Consider the following 20,518-nt stretch of genomic DNA (forward strand, 5'->3'; position numbering starts at 1 on the left):
GACTGTGACAGCCGCTTTCAGTCAGAGCATCATGATGAAGTTAGTGCACAAGACAGTCCGTTAGTTGGAGCTCTAAAACACCGAGTCAGATTGATACATGAGCAGACTGTCTATATCTGTACTGTATGCGCACGCGCGCACACACACGCACACACGCACATCGTAACTTAATATTACTTCACTTGACTAATTTACATGTTTAAAACCAATCTGAATTGTTAAAACCACGCATAATCCGACTTCAGCAACCTGTTCTGTTTTTATTTATTAACACAATGTCCAACCTCCTTTGCAATTTGTGTTGTTTGTAGGTACAAAGATCCAGTGCTGTGACGCGATGTGTGCTGAAATAGGCAATGCATTGGAAGTTGAGACAGTCATATCAGTTAGACTGCTTGTGGCATACACACACAGCAACAACAACAACAATGTGACAGTATGTTAACTGAACTGTGAAGCTCACGCTGCCTTGTGTGGAGGCCGCGCAGGAGAGGAATCATTAAAAACGGTCCGTGGCTCTTTAAGTGGCGTTTCTGCTTCTCTCCCGGGTACTATTCTTCATGCATCACTTGCTTCGAGCTCTCTCGCTCTCCCCCATCTTCATTCGTTCTCTCCCTCCTGGTACTGGATAGAACAGAGACGCGGACTCCTACATTCAGAACCACGGACAGCTCTCCAGGCGCATGCGGCAGAATCTGGCGCCGCCGGTTAGGGGTGTGGCAGGAGCGTCAAATTTGCACTTTGCTGCTTAAAGGTGAAAACATTCTCGTGACTTTTTTTGTATGTAACGTTGTTGTAGTTGGCGGTGGTGGTTAGAAAAACACGCGCGCGCGCGCACACACCATCATACAAGTGGTCTGTTTTCTGTCCAGCTGAGTGTTCGGTCGCTTCCTCGTTGACACGAGCCTCCCACTCTTGGCTTTTATAGTCTTGCAAATGGTGGGCGGGACGATGAGCATAGCTCGTACGTGATTGGTTATTCAAGGACCCTTTCCCCCCTGTTGACCAATCAGAATCGAATGGCGTAGCCCCCGGCGGACTTTGAGGAGACGCGCGGTTAGTTTTGGTTTGTGTTGGTTGGACCGACGGGAGGAGGAGGAGGAGGAGGACGACGAGGAAGAGTAGGAGGAGGAGGAAGGCTGTCACGGTTATTTTTCGCCACTCCATTTGTGCCAACAGACACGTTTATTGTCAGGAGCGAGAATCTGCCCGCCGCGAAGACGTCTCCGTTTTGCTGCCTCTTTGATGAAAAAAAAACAGCCGCTGTATCCAGCTCGAGAGTGGACGAATCTCGACCTTGGATTTCGAGGGAGAAGATGTCAGTGTGGCAACAGCTGGAAAGGAAAATACGACAAATGTCGGTCCATTCTCACAGTAGCTGACGTGTAGGCTTTGTTTGTTAGAAAAGGGGGCGAAAACCACCTACCTCGCCTTGTAATTTGGAGCTACATGACGTGTTCTACATGCAAAGCGGTGAGTCTCGTTTAGGGAAAACAACCCCCCCCCCCCAAAAAAAAAATAACTATAGGCAATGGTGAAGATGCTGACTGTGCCGGCTGCTAGCTGAGTTGCTAACTCCAGGAAATAAATGACTGAAGTAGGCAGACGATGTGGCGTTTTTTGGACTGAGTGAGGACAGTGTGGGCTCGTCGAGGACAACCGGTGGTCGCCAAAGCTCCGGTTTGCGCGCGTGTGTGTACGTGAGCTCATGTTGGTGGTGGTGTTTCGATGCGCCACCATCCGCACCCTTTGCCATCAGCCACACGGGACAGCAAACCTCGACGACATGTCATCCCAGAAGCCCGTTTGTTAAATTTACTCTTTCCTCAAATCTCGTGTGGAAATAGCTGGAGGAGGGGTTGGGGGGGGGGAAGCCCATAAGAGATTAAGCCCAAACAGGAGTCGCCTATATGAAGATGCTGATGTGTGACCGCGGCGTCCAGATGCTCCTGACGACGGTGGGCGCGTTCGCCGCCTTCAGCCTCATGACCATCGCAGTGGGGACAGACTACTGGTTGTACTCGCGAGGGGTCTGCCGCGTGAAAAGCAGCGGCGACAACGACACGAGCCGCAAGAACGAGGAGGTAATGACGCACTCCGGCCTCTGGCGGACCTGCTGTCTGGAAGGTACGTGACCAGTCTGGATGACCTGTGTGCGTGCGTGTTCATCGTTTGTCTTCTGCTCTCCCATGCATCAACTCCAGAATACCTTGTTACATTCCGTGACAAAGCCCCGTAAGCTCCGTTGACTCTTATGTCAAATAATTTCCCCCTTTGAAGTAAAATGAAGTCCCAGTAATCCGTTCCTGCAGAACCCCCAAAACCACGGCTATTTTTTTTGGTAGGGGCTGGACGGTTAATCAAATTCAACTCAACATCACGGTGGAGAAAGTCTGCGAATTGTTTTTTCTTGTGAATGGTTTGCATGCTCTCCCCATTCTCTGCGGGTTCTCTCTGGGCTCAACCATTGAAAAAACATCCGTGTTTGGTTCCTTGAAGACTTATCTGAAGGTGTTAGTTGTTCACTTGAGCTATGTGTCAGCCCGATGATTGACAGGTGATGGAGGGCGGGAGACGGGATACACACAGGGCCTCCTAAATCATCTGGAATAGGCTCCAAGCTTCCCTGCGTCCCTGAAGAGGGCAAGTGCAATTGTAAATGCATGGCCTTGTGTTATGTGTGTCATATCAAATCCTGTGTTTGAGTGCTTTGAGATCTCAATTTAATATGGCTTTTACTAGCGATTTTTGAGACAGCTGGCTACAAACCTCACCTCACCTCAGTCTCACTTGAGAAGCAGTTTGTCACCAAGGCAGTGCAAGAGGAAAAAACAGCCAAACTCCAAAAAAGTCTGCAGCATTTCAACTCGATGCCCTTCAGGAATCAAAGTACAAATGAATAGAGGGAGAGGCCTTTTGTCATGGAGGATTTTATGTTCCTCGTTATATACGAGGTTCACAGAACACCCGTGGAGATTAACTCTCATAAACAATGATCACGTTTTATAGTCTTATACATTGTTGTAGTTTGTTTTTTTTAAGCCCCTCGGAATAGTTACTGTGAAGTGCCCTTGCAAGTTCTTTTACATTTTTTTTTAACAGAAAAGGTTATTTCAAGTCAATAAGTCAACAATACTGTACCTTGTTACTTATATTTCCATTCAGATTTAGGTAAAATATAAAATCTTCCGAGCGCCTCACACGAAACTTACGTATATCAACATTAAAAAAAAAAAAAGAGTGTAATCTTCACCGTGACTTGAACATTGTAATTTCCTGTAGAAGACTTGACTTGAGCTATCTCGTGACAATTTTTCTGCATTGGTGCAGGTCAGATTTGCATTGCCTCTAGATAAAATATGTGTGTACGTGTTCCGTGCGCAGCCAAACATGACCATCTCATTCTGGGGGGCATAGGAGGCTATTACAGGGCCAGATGGTGCGGGTCTGAGGATCGCCTGATGGACAGACGGACGCACACTCCTAGTCTTGTAATTGGATGAGTAAATAGATGAATTCAAGGATATTCCCAAGCTATCGCATAAGCGGAGCAGTGGGGGCGGGGGGGGGGGCAATAGAGAAAGTTAACACAATGTCAGTTTACACACGCGTACAGTGGCTCACATGCAAAATGGCATGCGGGGGGGGGGGGGGGGGGGTGATGTGCTCAGTCATGTCCAAACATCGTCACCCTTTTATGATTCACAGTAGCCTCATAAATTGACGGGAAATTGACATCTCTGACTGGCGTACTATCTGTGTGGCTTCAGAGACGGACTACGTGGAACACGGAAAGTAGGGGAGGTGCATCATATTTGGTGTGCACTGGGCTTGACGATGAAGCAGTCATGCATACCCACTGCAGCACATTTTTACCATGTCGTAGTTTCTCCCCTGATCACACAAGAGAGTAAAAATAAATATATATATATGTATATATATATATATATATATAATTTGTTGTGCTTGAAGTGATGAATGAGCAAAGAATCCTGGAAATGAGCAAGGAAGGACGGAAAGGGTTAGCGGAGACTCAAACGTTGAATGAATGAAGCACATGGCTGGAGGAGGAGCAGAGTGTGCCAAGTGATGGATGAGCGTTGCCTGACCTCTGCTTGAGAGGAATCACCGGGGAGTGTTTCACCCTGCTGGGGCCCACCTGGTAATAGAGAAGGGGTTTTTTTTCTTTCTCTAAAAAGACAGGGACAAAACGATCACCCAAGTGGTGGAATGAACAACAAAGGCGGAGGTAGGGGAAAAAAATAGAATGAATTAGAAATAGGCAATCAGTCAAGATGTAGGGGGGCTGTCGGTGTTTTGGTTGGGGGAAAAAAAAACAATCAACTGATGGAGAAGGCAGGAAGTGGGCTGTGTAAAGGAAGTGACGGCGTGTCTAAATTATTGTGTGAGATGAATGTGGGAAAGAAAGCGTTGAAGGGTGTGAAAAAAGCGGCTCAAGATGAAGACGAGGGAACCAGAGGATCAAACGACAAGAGAAGGAAAAGCCACACTTTTACTCTCAGAGTCCCAAATAGTCACACTCGATTTGGTGTTTCGACTTTTTGTGATCTGCATTCAATCTTTTTGAAGGATCACAATGTGTTCACTGTGACTTTTTTTTTTCTGTGTAGGAATTTTCTCAAGAGAGAGAAAAGATGTTGGTTGAGGCAAAATAGAGAAATGTCAACGAGAAAAGGTGCACAGGGTCATCACAGGACCAGGCCAAAAGGAGATTTATCAAAATAAGAATTATTAAGTTTGGGAAGCGGTACTCCAGCTTCATCCCACATTCCAAAAACATGCATGACAGGCTAATGGAAGACTCTAAATTGTCCCAAAAGGGGTGATGGTGAGTGCCAATGTGTGCCCTGCCATTGGCTGGCAGCACCCCAGCACCCCCCCCCCCCCCCCCCCCCCCCGTGACCCTCGTGAGGGAAATCGGATTAGAAAATGAATGGATGGATGGAAGTTTGGGAAGCCTAAAAACGATATCAAATATAACGGAAGTCTTTCCAAAGCTTCGGAGCGATTCTTGCGATGGACCATTCATTCATTCATTCATCTTCCGAGCCGCTTGATCCTCGCGGGGGGGGGGGTGCTGGAGCCTATCCCAGCTGTCTCCGGGCAGTAGGCGGGGGACACCCTGAATCGGTTGCCAGCCAATCACAGGGCACACAGAGACGAACAACCATCCGCACTCACACTCACACCTAGGGACAATTTAGAGTGTTCAATCAGCCTGCCACGCATGTTTTTGGAATGTGGGAGGAAACCGGAGCACCCGGAGAAAACCCACGCAGGCCCGGGGAGAACATGCAAACTCCACACAGGGAGGCCGGAGCTGGAATCGAACCCGGTACCTCTGCACTGTGAAGCCCACGTGCTAACCACTGGACTACCGGGCCGCCCGCGATGGACCAGTCTCAAGGAAATTGATGAAAATGTATGAGAAAATCAAGTGAGAAATGTACAGCAGGGAAAGCGGAAAATAAATCTCCTTTGGTTGAGCCATCAAATAATGGAGTGGAAAATGGCAGGACAATCTGGGTTGCAGAAAATGACCAAAAGATGAAACCCAGAGTGGAAATGGCAGCGAAGGTGTTTGTGTGTGTGTGTGTGTATGTGAAAGTTTTGCTGAGAGATGTCCTCAGCAACCAGAGTTGTGACTCGAAGACCACAAATAGATTTAAAAATGGATGAAGGGGCCGGACGATTTAAAATGCCGAGTGTTGTGTGGCTTTGTCAAAACCGTTTTGCTTCCACTCGGGGGGAGAGGCCATTTGCTATTCAAAGTGTGCTCACACGAGCACTCGGTGGTTCATTTGAATCGAACGCTACTTCGTCTTACCACACGAGTGATGCCGCTCTTGATCATTTATCAATATATTTTAGAAAGCGTCTGACGTAAATCACTAATCACTTTCATTGCTGGTTCAATTTTGAGCGGGAAGAGCCACAAAGCTTCTCTGGTGTCGATGAGTGGCGGTGTTGGTTGTTTGAAGTTGGTTCAGGTATTCGCTATTCAACACATCACTTCACTAGCAAGTGAATTATGAATGAATGAAACATGAATATGCCTTAGAAGGACTTGTATTTTTTGTCAGGAGTGTCCCCCACACATATGCCGGAAAATGTTTCGAACCCGAAGGTCGCACGGCAGCTCGTCTCAAAAGTGTGCTTTGCCTGCTCTTGAAATTGGGCGTCGCCAACCTTTTTGAGAGGGAGAGCTACTTCCTGTGGACTGATTGTGCCAAGGGTTACCAAACCGATACAAGTCTGAAATGATTTTGATGATTTGCTCAAATGACCCGTTGCCGCTCACACACGTACCCCGCGTGTGTTCCGATTCAATAAAACTGTTGACGTATTCTTCAAAAGCAGCCTAACCCCACGTCCGCTTTTGAATGGAGAGAGCCATGTGATGAGAACATTTGGAATCAAAAAAGCGTTTTGGCCGAGAGAGAAGGCTGAATATGTGTGCTCGCCGATGAACAAGCTGGAAAAAAAAAAAACGGGGAAAGAAAATGTGAGCTGTGCATCCAAGCACAACGCACCTCGCTCCCTTTCATCAGCCATCACCGTGGAAACGAGCTTCTTCCTGCCTCTCTCCTGGCTCCTCTCTCCTTCTCCTGAAAGAAGTAATCGGAGAGAGCGCGAGGTAAACGCACGTTCGGAAAGCGAAAGAGAGGAAGTGGTTCCGTCACCCACGCTGAGCTGTCAGAGGCGCTCGGAAGAAACAAGCGGCCCCAATTTGCTCTGCTGTTTAACTTCCTTTTCCTCAACCCTCGCTCGCTCCATCCTCGTCGTCGTCTTTTTTGGTCACGGATGTGTTTGCGTGTGTGTGTGTGTGTGCATCTGGCAGGTTTGGGTCGCACGCAACTTTCGGAAGACACACCATCTGATTAGGGACAGCTTGGAGGCGTGTTACGCCTTCATTAGTGAGCGTTATCGGTAGAGGGGAAGAGATGCGACAGGAGAAGGTCCCTTGCTGGATTTTGGAACAGATGTTGTTTGCCATCTTGATTCCCAAAACAACCGGGTTGGGGTGAAAGTCATTATTTTAGACCGATCTTTCTAGGAGCTTCACCAAGGTTAATATTTATTATCCCTTACATGTTTCAGTTGTGGTGACCCGGATGCGGAGGGTCCGAGAGAACTTTGCCTCCCCTCGTCTTAATTCTTGAAAGTCCTGAAAAGCAGGTCAGGGGGTGACCGAAGATTCTCTCGGCAGTTCTAACTGTCCATTGTGGTCTGATTATTATTATTATTTTTTTTTTTTTTTTTTTGGTCCATCTTTGTGGCGGCGCCAAAACGGACCGTGACGCTTGGTTGTGAATGAAATCTGAGAGACCCCACACAAGCATGGGGAGAACGCGTACCTCCATACAGAACGGCTCATGTTGAGATCGGAATCCGGAACCTTTCGGCCGTGTCGCTGCTTGTGTGACTGCCGCGACGCAACGGGCTCGATGTTTCCCTATTTCATGAGTGTTTTGGGTCATTTAAATAATCAAACAGTTTGCTTGTGAATTTTTCTGTGTGTGTGTGTGTGTGTGTGTGTACGTATTGTTGTATTGGGTGGGGAGTGAGTCACATCAAGTGCGCGCAGCTGGCACCTTATACCCCATTCATCACAAATGTTGGAACATTTGGGCGCACGCTGTTGTTTGTGTTTGTCTTTTGTAGTTTAACCTTGTTTGAAGGCACTGTTTGCTTGCTTCCAGTGGTGTATTGTTGCTGCTCGGCATGCGTAGCCTTGTTCTCCAGTCTGGAGACAGTAACACGGATTCACATGACACGTTGTGACCTTTCTTTACAATAATAAGATGCTGTCATGCATCAAGATCCCCCGCCTCAAATGTTTGTGGCCCCGCCCTCTTTTCTTTGCAGGAATCGATTCAGTGAGTCAGTCACCACTTCCCCAGTATATAAATACTTAGTTTGTGGTACTTAGTTCAGTTGTATCCGGTTATTCCTAGGCCCACCCAAAAAAAATTTTGCTTTCCTTTGCTGGCACGGTTGCTCGGGGGCGCATTTCAAGTCGCTTTGTTTGAATCAAGGTACTTTATACTTCAGTCATGATGATTTCATGTCTCAGAAAATGTCCAATTCAAGGAACATACATGCTCCAGTGTTGCAATTCAGCCAGGAGGACAAAGCGGGCCAACGTGACACACCAGATAAAACGCAGAAACACTCAAAACAGAGGAACACACCGAACTCTCAGCCCTATTCTCTGAATCCCACAATGCCACAGTTCTGCCCCTCGGCCCACGCTGACCTTTGGGAGGCACATGTGTCCAGATAGATATGCCCACTGCGTTTTATACACGGTATATGCGATGTAAAGATAACGTGCAGTTTCCCAGAGATGGGCATCCCATTTTGGGGATGGAGGACGGAGCACCAGGGGTGGACGTCAAAACGTATTCATTGAACCTAAGCCGATCGCAGCTTGCGCTGATGTGCAGCAGCTGTCCGCAGCGGCGACAGAAGAGCGCAAGACATCAAAAACAGTGCGCGGTCTGTCGGATGGATGCCGTCAAATTTCAATATTGAGGCTAAGAAACGGTCCCCATTGAAACAACCCTCGCAAAAAAAAAGAAAGCACCACGCTGGATTCGGAAATGCAATTTAAAAGATGTTACACTGTTGCTGTGACCTGTTTTAAAACGAGCGCAGTACAACTCTGGGATCAGTGCCAATTTTTTATTTTATTTTTTTAAATACAAAGCCTTTTTTTTTTTTCGTCCTCTCAAGCTGTAATTTATTGTCTAGTCCAGTCGCAAGAATAACACATTGTGTTCCAAATGGAGCAGGAATAGAAAACTGTAAAACGCATAACTGATCATTTCGCTACCATGTAAGCGTAGATAAGCATCCTCTCGTTCCCATCAAAAGTCTGCATTCATTATTAAAAATGAAAAACCTGAAATCTATCGGTCGGCATCGCGGCCATCAGGCCATGACTGCTTCTGCTGGATTCATCATCTTGTGGAGGATGTCAAGTGCGAGAGAAACTCTTCATATGCAAATGCGTCAGCGGCACATTTCCTCCCGTTCCTGTGCCGGTTTTACGGCCAAACCTCTTTCACCAGCACTTCGTCTCTTGCCATCCGCCTTCGCCTCACCCCCAAAACCACCATCACCCCCCCCCCCCCCCCACCTCCTCATCCCCTGTGGTGTTGACCGTGTGTGAATGGGACAGGATGATCGGAAAGGAATTAAGCCATGCACACGCACACACACACACACACACACACACCTGTGAATGTGCTGTGGGATGCGCGTGTGAGCACTGGAGGACTTCCACAAAGGAGGATGAGTCACCCCAAGGCGAGCTCGTAGCATCCGCAGCCCAGTCGATACGACACAAACACACACTTCCCCCTAACAAACACACACACTGTATAAATAAAAGCGAGGCTTTCACTCACATGCATGACGGATAGTGTTCATGTGTCACTTTAATGAGCTTGGTGTCGGTTTGTGTAGGCACGGCTGACGGCTGCTTTAGTGTGTGTGTGTGTGTGTGTGTGAATGTGTGTGTCCGTGCGCGCGCAGTTGTTTGGATTCACAGCGGTAATTGTGCATGTATGGGTGCCTGTGTGCGGTAGGCATGATAAGACTTTTCATGAGTGTTTTCGAGTATGTAAGAGGCGCAGCGATGAATTGACAACTCATCAATGATCAAATTGATCAGTGAGTATTTTGATAGTCGATTTGATCATTTCATTTAAAATTACCCAAGTCCTCAGAATGGGTAAATTTCTGTCGTCCTCCATATCAAAGCAGGCGTTTTATCCTTGTGTTTTTTTCGGAAAAAAAACATTTGCAAACGTCCGATTTCATTTTGGAAAACGATGAGCAACATTTTTGCCAATGTTATGGCAAATTACAGAGCAAACCTGTAAGAAAGCTAGTTATTTTCTGTTTTCATTTTCTGCACTGTCCATGGAATGTCCTCTTTTGGACAAAATTAAATCCAATTCATCCATTAATCAATAACATAATTGATGAATGATCATTAGTCGCACTTGCACCCTTGTTGCACATCAAATTCATTTTCAACAATAAATTGAAACCACTGTTATTCTCCTTTTACTGCTATTTTTTATTCTCTCTCTTATCTCCTTTTCCAATATTCCCAATTTCCACCACCGGTGGAAAAGTAATAAGATGGAGGAATAAAGCATGAAGCCTCCAGTGAGAGTGAACACAATTAAAGTCCGGAAATCAATGTCTCCTTTTTTTTTTTTTTTTTTTTACATACAGCTAATGGCAATTTCAACAAATGCTATTTCACAAACACTCCTGTTCTCCCTCTCCAGGAACCTTCAGAGGTGTGTGCAAGAAGATCGATCACTTCCCCGATGATGCTGACTATGAGGCCGACGCCGCCGAATACCTCCTGCGTACGTTTATGAATAAACACACCTCCTAACTGCGCCACGCTTCATTCACCCAGCCATGTTAATGCGTCATAACAGCCTCTAATTACATTTTTAGGGTGTGACTTTGCAGTGGTGAAAATAAACGTGCGCTCACAATAATATCATGATAGCATATAGCAAAAGTGGTCATCACGATGCTAAGGGCTGGCAACGAAAAGCAATGGATGTAATGTCTCAAAACTTGACGGGCTTGCCGTACCGACAATTACTGATTGGACGGTTGCCGTTCGAGGCAGCGTGCACTAACAACATCAAAGCACTGAAGAGATGGATAGGCCACTCTTATGCTGCCTTGGCTGAGATAAATGAGAATTGTTTTCTCCTCTTTCTCTGCAAGGCGAGAAATCCTCATTGGGGAAAATGCATAACCCGCATACGGGCTTTTATCAACAACTGTCGTAGTGTTAGGAAGAAAAATGACAAACTACCCTGTGATTTCCACATACTGTACATCCATAAAAGTATGAGACGAGAAAATGGTCGACGGATGTATTTTTGTTTTCCTCTGATTGCAAACTGTTAAGATGGATGGAGAGGAAAATATTACCAGCACCCGAGGGGAGGGGGGGGGGGGGGGAATTTAGCGGGAGCTTCTTTTTCATTGCTCCACTGAACACGGAGTAACCATCCTTAGAGGCCGCCAATTCGAGCACGAGGCTGAAAGCCTGCCAGCCAATAGGGAGCCAAGACCTAGTGACCGGCATTTCATTCAGCCCAGGGATGTGGGCTATGGGGGGGGCGGGGCCTGTATGCTCAATCTCGCTACACCGTCGGTCAACTGCCCTTTCAGCAATGCTTTGTAACTCAACCAAAACAGATTTGCATGGAGTTTATAATCGTTCTTGGGGGACAGGTATGTTTTCCGTGTGTAAGCCTTTCATACAACTCGGTTCCAGTATGACAGGCCGTTTGTCGGAAACCTTCAGTATGCCATCACTCAGAGTTCACATATGGGATCCTGACAAATATTTCTTATTATTTGGTCTGCATATGTGTCAGAGAGTCTCTCCATCTGTTTTGTTTTCATTAAATGCGACAGGTAGCAATGATTACTGGCGAAATATGCCCTGAGCAACTGCGATGTCATTTTCAGTCGAGAGCAAGTGGCAAAATGGCCGCCCCTGAGATGGTTGAGTGCATATAATCGATTATTGTAGTTTTGACTTGACTTTCTCTTGAATTCCACCACCACTTTAAGTTTGCAGTCACATTAAAGAAAGAGAACAAAGAGAAATATGCAAAACAAGCACATATCTTAACCTTTGAGTCTGCTAGCTTAATGTTAACCCTAATTAGCATCCGTTGCGGTGCTTTAACCTTTTAAGCAATGGCTTCAACAAAAACGGTGCGGCAACAACATGTGGACAGACCACATAACAGTACTCACAATTATATCTGCATTAAAAAAAAAAAAACATAAAAATTGAATGCCGCACTGATGAGCTGAGAAAGAGAGAGATGTAAAGCATTACTATGAATTCCGCTTGAGTTCCGGTGTGAGAGCGTTTTAAGATTGTCCGTGGGGTCACGGAACAAAATAAACTCATATCTCAAGGCACCAGTGACAAAAAATAAGTAAATCAAATCTCTCGTCGACTCGCTAAAACCTTGGCATTCGGTTTGAAAAGCAGCTCAGGGCGCTCACTTGTGTACTAGTAGTCATCAGTGGAGGCATTGTGACATCCATTGCTGCTATTTTGGTAACCTGCACTGTGGGACTGCCAAAAGTCATTAAGCTAACAGCTTGCTTGAACCTAACAGGTGCAGTGCGTGCCTCCAGTATCTTCCCCATCATGAGTGTGGGGCTGCTGTTCTTGGGAGGACTCTGTGTAGCCGCCAGTGAGTTTTACCGCAGCCGACACAACGTCATCCTCAGCGCAGGAATCTTCTTTGTCTCCGCAGGTCAGTGTGCACTGCAAATGTGTCCCGAAAGTGGCATAAAGTAGGTCTGCTCTTTTCCAATAGGGAGGATCTTTTTTTTTTTTTTTTTTTTTTTTCCCTGCCGCAAATGGCTTTTCGCGTCGGACGATAATGTCAACTTGATTTCCCGTTCAGGTGGTCAAATCAAAATTGTTGTACTGTAGTCAATTGTTCAGATGCTCGCTTTTAAGGCATGAAAGAAATGCATTGACTGGAGTTTGTGCTTCACTTTGTTTATCATAATGAACAACAAAGCAAGAGCCCGAGAGTAAAGTAAAGTCAATGCAAATTCCGCTCAGATTAAACGAATCATAATTGGATTTGTGTATGTGTGTATAGATTCTGTCTAGTCCACGTTTGCATATCGTTTCATGAAAAAAACCGGAAGTGTTTATGATTTACTGATATATGCTCTGCTCGTTTGGTATAATTTTGTAAAGTTGTCCGGCAAAACACAGCAACGTTCTAACGATGTTAACAACTTCAATTATAGGATATTACTTTTTTTTTTTTTTTTGCTTCATGTTTTACTTATGGACATTGGACAAGCAGCCAGTTGAGATTTAAAGCACGCGTTGATACAGCTGCACATCATCAGCCTCCGTCTCTCGACACACACACACACACACACACACACACACATACATGTCTGCTCTTGCCCCCTGACACACTAAGAGGGCTGTAATTGCTGTTCAGTGGGATGTGGAGGGCCCCACTGGGGTTTTGTAGTAAATTCTTGAGGCCAAATTGGTAATTATTTACCGCAAAAGTGTGAGGCTGATTGTGCTTAATTACATCCAGCTAATTGTCCCCATTCTGTACGTTCCACCACACTGCATGAGCACTGCATTCTGGACTAATGATATGGAATAGGAGAGCCCAGCTGCATGTGTGTGTGTGTGTGTGTGCGTGTGTTTGTGTGTGTATGTCGTCGTCTCTGGCGTATTTGTTAGCCGCATTGCTTTTGACTGGCTGTCCGTCTCACTGCACACACGACAGCCTTTGGACCTCTTGAAAGGTGCCAACTAACTAACTCGAAATATATTTGAAAACTCAGAAGCTGTAAAGTCCAAGCAATGCAATTGTTCAGAAATGTAAGTAGAATTCGGTCAAACCCATTGAACATATTTACTGTAAATATCGATTAATGTGCCGGTGCATGGGCGGCCCGGTAGTCCAGTGCTTAGCACGTGGGCTTCACAGTGCAGAGGTACCGGGTTCGATTCCAGCTCCGGCCTCCCTGTGTGGAGTTTGCATGTTCTCCCCGGGCCTGCGTGGGTTTTCTCCGGGTGCTCCGGTTTCTTCCCACATTCCAAAAACATGCATGGCAGGGTGATTGAACGCTCTAAATTGTCCCTCGGTGTGAGTGTGGGCGTGGATGGTTGTTCGTTTGTGTGTGCCCTGCGATTGGCTGGCAACCGATTCAGGGTGTCCCCCGCCTACTGCCCGAAGACGGCTGGGCTCCAGCACCCCCCGCGACCCTAGTGCGGATCAAGCGGCTCGGAAGATGGATGAATGAATGAATGAATGTGCCGATGCAGGAATTTGTTCCAGGTTGAAAATAGATTGCAGCTGTTCACCTTGATTTTTTTGCATGTGACCCGTTTAAATTGCTTCTGAATTCACATTTACATGCAGAGATGTTGTGCTCAAGCCGATGCAAAAACATTTGGGAATTGACCCCCAAAAAATTCTTAACTGCCTTTATTTTGCTGTCCTCCTTTTTGATCCCTTCTTCCTTGGATTTCTCTCGGTTTATTAGGGACCTCTGGATTAAATTCAGCCTGCAGCTTGTTTCTAAGTGTGGGTTTTTTTTTTCCTTTTCCTCGCAGGCCTCAGTAACATCATCGGAATTATTGTCTATATTTCGGCCAACTCAGGCGATCCGGGCCAAAGTGACAACAAGAAATCCTACTCCTACGGCTGGTCGTTCTACTTTGGCGCTCTCTCCTTCATCATGGCAGAAATGGTGGGAGTTCTGGCGGTGCACATGTTCATCGAGAAGCACCGCAAGCAGCGGGCCAAGTCCCGCACCGAGCTCATCAAGAAGTCCGCCTTCAGCCGCATCCCCTCCTATCGTTACCGCTTCCGGCGCCGCTCCAGCGTCCGCTCCTCGGAGGTTCCGAGCCGCGACGCCTCGCCGCTGGGTAAAGTGGGTTACACGGGGCCCGGCGCCTCCGAGATGCCCATGTACACGCTGAACCCACGCGAGGCGGGCAACGCCGCCAGCAAATCCGGCTTAGGTGGGCTGCTCAACTCGGAGAGGGATTTCCTCCAGAGTAGCACGCTCACTAAAGACTACGCCAAGGACCCCAACCGCAGGACCACGCCTGTCTGAGAGGCATTGCCTGCAGATATCAACCCATCATAGTAGCAAAAGAGGAGGAAGCTGAGAGAGGGGGGGAGTGCTCGCTGAAGCGGGCACGGGGAAGCGCGGGGGGGGTTAAAGGGGAGCGTCTCTGATACCTTGACTGTGAACTGTGAACTTTTTAGCCTTTGAACTGTGAATCCTGAGCCCAGTGAGCATTTCAGTGTGTGTAGCACGAGCCGTTTGGATAGAGAACTCGTTCCCGTCTCCGCCCCTTAACCTAATTTTTCTGTCGTTGGCACATTCCTTTCTGATCAGCTTGTACTCATTTTTTTTTTTTTAATTCATGGGATTGCCCCATGTCGCGTGCGTTGCCAGATTCTCCCAAAAGGTGAATGAAAGCTAAATGTGAAGCAAGGGTGCAGGGTAGGACCTCGGTCAGCATTCGTTCTCGGTTGGACTGACCGAACAATAGAAATGAAGGGACGCTTTTATCCGCGTATATGTATATATTCTATATGCTCCTTTTTTTTTTTATTGCTTTAATCACGGGCTGGCTTCTGTCGTGACAGAAAGACTGGACTGAAGGTGATTTGAGCTCTTTTTAGAGTCCATCTCTGGTCACTTGTTTGCTTGTTGGGCGTGTCGGCGCTTCCGGATGGTCATTTTTGGATCATTGGTGCTTCCTTTTTGACTCTTTTCTTCTCTATTTATTCCTTCAGCGTCACCGACCGCGTGACGATCCGCGCCGCTCGCCTCACGTCTTCGCTCCCCGCCGCTTTTTTCGCCCCACGCTCGTCTTCCATCTGTGTCACCGGTAGACCAGCCGCAATGAGGAAACCCGCGAAACAGAGGAGACCACTTAGCTGTGAATATGGTTCGAGACAGAGCCATGAAGACATTAAATAAGAGACGCGAACGCTCGTCCACTACCTCCCGCTGAATATCGTTCGACAATTGTCTAAAGTCTGTCTTGTGCAAAGGGGGGGGGGGGGGGTAACAATTGGCTTTGTAGCACGCGATGTAAAGTCGACTGGAGGGGGAGTGCCATGCATTATTCAGAGGCTTTGGCCGCCCTCCATTGAGGTGTCAGTCACGGCCGCGCCTTCTCTCCTCATCTCCCATCCGTGTGCATCGACTGCGTGCACATACACAAACGCGCGTCTTCTATCTGTGACCTCCACAGACGCAGAACGGGTCACGCCACTACATCTCCGTGCGTCTCCCCGCTCGCATGCGCTTCCATATACCGTGGGGGTTGCCGTCACGAATAATAGAGAGTCACCGGTGCGTCCGCGTTAGCATTTGGGCGTCGGCTAAGCGTTTCCGTTGTATGTGGGATGTATTGCGGGGGTGGAGGGGGGGGGAGAAGGAGAATGCGGCCATTTAAGTATTTTGGTACATCTGAAGACGTTCAGAAGAAGAGACGGCGATGGTCAGCAAATTCGAAACAGACAAAGCAAAGTTAAATAACTCAAATATTGAAACGTGTTAATCGGCAGTATTTTCCCATCCACTTAGATTGTAACAAATCTCCAGTCCATGATGGCCTGCTGTGTTGTGGTTGTTCTAGGCTTCACCCGTATGTAGATCTAGTCCAGAGAAAGACGCGAATATATTTCGAAGCGCTACCACATATCGCCTGACTCCGGAAGAATTTTTTTTTTTTTTTTTTATCCAATCACCAGGCAACAACTGAACACATCCTGTGACAGGGACGAGAAAGGAGTGAATGAGCAAGCACAGTTGCAGAATCAGAAGTGTAAAAATAGATCCGAGATGTATCCATCTTTGCCTTTTAAGCAGAACCCAGCAACGTGGGGAAACTGCCGCAACTGGATGTGCTTTCACGCAGTGTCACAGCATCCGGCAATTTGCTAGTGATCAAACGGAAAAATGTGGAACCTCGCAGTCCCTTTCACACAGGAACTTTGACATATGGCGTTATTTCTTTTTTTTTTTGGCTTCCTAGTCACTTATGGCACTGCTTGGCGAGGAAATAACAAAAAAACGACACCAAGCAGATTTGCCACATGACCACCCGGACAGCCATTACCTAGATAAAAAAATATGCGGCCACATTCCCCCACCAAGAGAGCGTTGGTATGTCCTTGCGCTGGCTGTCCCTCACGTGTAAATATTCATTTTACAACATCAGCAGTTGTCATGGGCTGTGAAAGGGAAAATGTGCTTTTCTCTTCAAGCAAGGGCTTTTAATTTTTAAAGAAATGCAGCACACAAGGGCTTTCTACGCTCGGCGTTGCACCGACATTGTTCAAAGGGTGTTAAGTGGGATGGGATAGATGCGTGAACGCGGGACGACAAGGGAAAGTACATTTGCACGGGAACAAGCGTTTATAAACCGGCTTGAATAGCTAACAAGCGGCAACGGTGTCGGAGGAGCGTTCCAGAAAAAAAAATAAAAATAAAAAGTGTTCTCACTGGGCCACGTTCGCTTCAACTGAGCCTTGACGAGATGTTTTTCTCGAGTTTTAGAGTTAAGACGACTTTTCCAAATAGTTCAAAAGGATCAAACCTTACGCACACGTAGGCTAGCGACGTACGCTGATGAAAAATGTTGTTCATCATACCTGGTGCCAAATATGAAAAAATATTTCCTCCAGTCGGCCGCTCTGAGTTGTCATTTGGACTTTGCGTGGGGAGCAGCGTAGCGCGTCATGAGCCCCACCCCCCTCCACCCCACCCTCTCACATCCACATGGGGGCCCGTCAGGGGTCATTCATGAGCCATGCCAAAAGTGACGCCTTCAAGCCATGCGCATGCCACATATCCGTCGGGTTTTCCGGCGCTTCCTTTGCTTTACGGTACATCCCCAAATTGCACCCCGAACGTCAGACTGCTTCTGGTCAGAGAGTTTACTGGCTGCTTTTGACGCCGGCCATCTTCCTTGTACCTTCACACAGCTTGGACTGGATATAAACAAATAAGTGTGTTATTTAGTAATGCTATATATTCTATTCTAAAGGTGCCACTTGTGCGGAGGATGCCAACCTCTGTCACATATTTATTAATCTATTGAAGGGCCCAGATTTGGGGCATCTGGGGCGGTCATCTGTGTATATTAATCTCGTTGTATTTTCTCCTTTAATGTGGATTGTAGAGTGGCTGAATGTTTCACGTGTGCAGCCTGTGATTGAGGCGAATAGATTTCAGAGTTGCTGGACGATCAACACACCGCACGATGAACGACAACACTTGAATAGGTGACTATGCTGTACTTGCGAGGACTTACCGATCATTCCCGTTCACCATAAAAGCTTCTTGGAAACGGATAATGTGATAAATGTCGATACAAAAGTTTGTAAAGATATGCCACATCATGGCCAAAAATACCGTATTTGCTCATTTAGTGGCTGCGGGTGTTTAATTTCGCTGAATACGATCGTGTCCATTGGCGGGTAGATGGACTATGCTAATTCTAGCGACATAACATTATGACATAAGCACTTTAAGCTCTGCCGTAAACTTCAATTTTACAGATGCCCCGTCTTTGTTCATGTATTGTCTTAACATCGCATTGGCTGATACAGAACAATGACATTGGCCTTTGGATTTTATTTCTTCCAAGTGGGTGATCCACCACTGATGAATTATTATAATTACTGCACAGGACATATTTTGAAGAACTATGGTATGACCATACCTTGTTTTTTTTTTTTAGATGTGTCAATCAAAAATGTTTTCACTTCACATCCAACAGAATGCGGTTTTCCTCCATTGTCCTCGTAAGTATAGCAAGGAAATTAAGGACAGTGGACAATACACAACTAACACTGGTCAGTGGCCATGAAGCAACATCACTCACATGGTGATGGGACGAGAAAAAAAATCTTTGTGAAGTGTTGTTTTTGGGTTTTTTTCAGGGAGGGGGACAAACAACGTTTAAAACCCAGATATTGAGTCTGTGAATCAAACGCGGTGGAGGATTTTTTTTCTGAGAAATGGCGACTAACGAACGCTACACTTTGCTATTACAAACACACACTCAAATACTCGTGAGGAGGACTTATGTGCCTGCATGGTTGTGTGTGTGTATGTGTGTGTGTGTGTGTGAGAGAGAGTTCATATCAACAAGTGTGTACGTGTGTGTCCAGCTCACCTCTCCTCGCTTGTACACGGAGTGCCTGACTTGTCCTGCCTTCAGAGTAGCTCCCACATCAGCCGAGTGGCTTTCCAGTGTTGACGTCCGACAGCTAATTACACCGATAGGCAATTCTGACCTATTTCGTATGTTGTTGACTGTCCGAATTTTGTTTTTAATGTACTCTTCACATGTACCCCGTCATTGATGTTTGATTCGGGACTGGCAGAGGGGTGTGAATCGGGGTGGAAAACAATTTGTGGTTACCCTAATGATCGCTGCTCTTGAATCGACGCTCCTGGTTGTAGACTGTTGTTGCTTATTCTTTACCTTGCCCAAGTTTATTCTTGTGTGTGTGGCTCAGAAGATAGTGAAGCCATCTGCTGGTTTGCTCCTGATCCAGACTCTGATTGCTCCTCGTGACTACAATTACAGTTGTATAAAAGCATTTTCAACACTTGGACTTTCAGTTGAGTTGAAACTTCCGTTGTTAAGAGTAAAATATGTACACAGGCAATTTCCCTCCCAAAAAAAAAGCTTTTTTTTTTGCCTTTGTGGTGCTTTAGCTTTCATTTGATGTGTATTTTGACATGGAGCCGTTATGTGTTTTTGTTTGTTTTTTTTAATGGTTTTGCCTCAGAAACTGTGCTCACTGTTGTTTACACACAGAACATTTCCGTGGCTCTTTACGCTTGACCGACCAAGGACGATAGACTGCAAATTACAGGGTGTGTTACCAAGCGTCGACCATCAGGTGCGTTCAAGTGGCATCGTGGAAAAATTGTTGACACTGTGGTTCGCTTACACGTTGAAGGATCCTCATCCAAGGTGTTTGTGTGAAGTAATAGCCTGCCAAGAATCCGATCTGACTTCTTCAAAATATTTTTGACCAATTCTTTCAGACTGTTATCGAACAAAGCCATCCCTTCAACAACATTGACGATAATTTAATACAGATTGCAATGAGAGGCAGTGTAACCAATAAAACCATGGACGGGGGGGGGGATATATATACTGTATATGCTTCAAAAGCCCCTCCACCCCAAAAAAAAAAACATCCAAGTGTGCAGATGGAGCTGACAGTGAAGCTCATGCAATGTGTGCTGTGATCAAATTGAAATTATGTTGGGGGTGGGACAGACTCTGACCCTGCTGTATACCTCTGAGCCCTATCATGAGCTAAAAACACACACACACACACACACACGTGTGCGCTTGCGGACACACACACACACACACACAAATCTATTCCCACCAGAATTCAGTAAGATTTTGTAAAAAAAAATAATAATAATAATAATGCAGTGTTACCAACATTTGGTTTGTGTTGAAAATGATTTTTTCCTAATAAATTATATAATATTTATGCTTTAACGATTATCGCTCAATAATGATAATACTGGCAAAAGATGGCAATCAGATTGTCAAAACATCTGTCCAGTTATAACGTAATAAAGCATTTTTTTGTTCAATTTCTTACCACGTTCCGTCGTGGACGGGTTGCTCAGACACACAGCTGAATCTCTGTACACCTTATAAACGTAAACCTCCAACTAGCAGCCGTCTGACACGGACAAATGCTGTGAATAAAAGCACACTTTTACTTATATAGATATGATTACCTATATCTAGAGAGAAAGAGTATTATATACAGTATGATGAAATAGAAAATAAAGAGACACCTTTTCAATGCGCCTGCGTGTGACTGTTGTCATTTTGTGTGCTGTTGGCGTA

At 46.1% G+C, this 20,518-nt stretch overlaps 1 protein-coding gene across 2 annotated transcripts; it reads left to right on the forward strand.

Moving 5' to 3' along the window:
* Positions 1-258: 258 nt before the first annotated feature.
* Positions 259-16,030, forward strand: cacng3b (calcium channel, voltage-dependent, gamma subunit 3b). Of its 2 annotated transcripts, XM_052049261.1 has the most exons (5): positions 259-754; positions 1,944-2,127; positions 10,332-10,415; positions 12,216-12,356; positions 14,207-16,030. In XM_052049261.1, exons 2-5 carry the CDS (start codon positions 1,944-1,946, stop codon positions 14,710-14,712), a joined length of 915 nt encoding a protein of 304 aa, XP_051905221.1. In that variant the 5' UTR covers positions 259-754; the 3' UTR covers positions 14,713-16,030. The 2 variants fall into 2 exon arrangements, with proteins under 2 accessions (XP_051905221.1, XP_051905220.1); XM_052049260.1 differs by lacking the exon at positions 259-754 and having other exon boundaries at positions 770-2,127.
* Positions 16,031-20,518: the final 4,488 nt, after the last annotated feature.

This window comes from Hippocampus zosterae, chromosome 17, assembly GCF_025434085.1.
Source record: "Hippocampus zosterae strain Florida chromosome 17, ASM2543408v3, whole genome shotgun sequence".
NCBI lineage: Eukaryota > Metazoa > Chordata > Actinopteri > Syngnathiformes > Syngnathidae > Hippocampus > Hippocampus zosterae.

Coding starts and splice junctions, on each gene's coding strand:
- cacng3b (XM_052049260.1), top strand. CDS start 1,911: ATGAAGATGCTGATGTGTGACCGCGGCGTCCAGATGCTCCTGACGACG. Junction 10,416..12,215: donor CGCCGCCGAATACCTCCTGC/GTACGTTTATGA, acceptor TGAACCTAACAG/GTGCAGTGCGTGCCTCCAGT. Junction 12,357..14,206: donor AATCTTCTTTGTCTCCGCAG/GTCAGTGTGCAC, acceptor TTTTCCTCGCAG/GCCTCAGTAACATCATCGGA.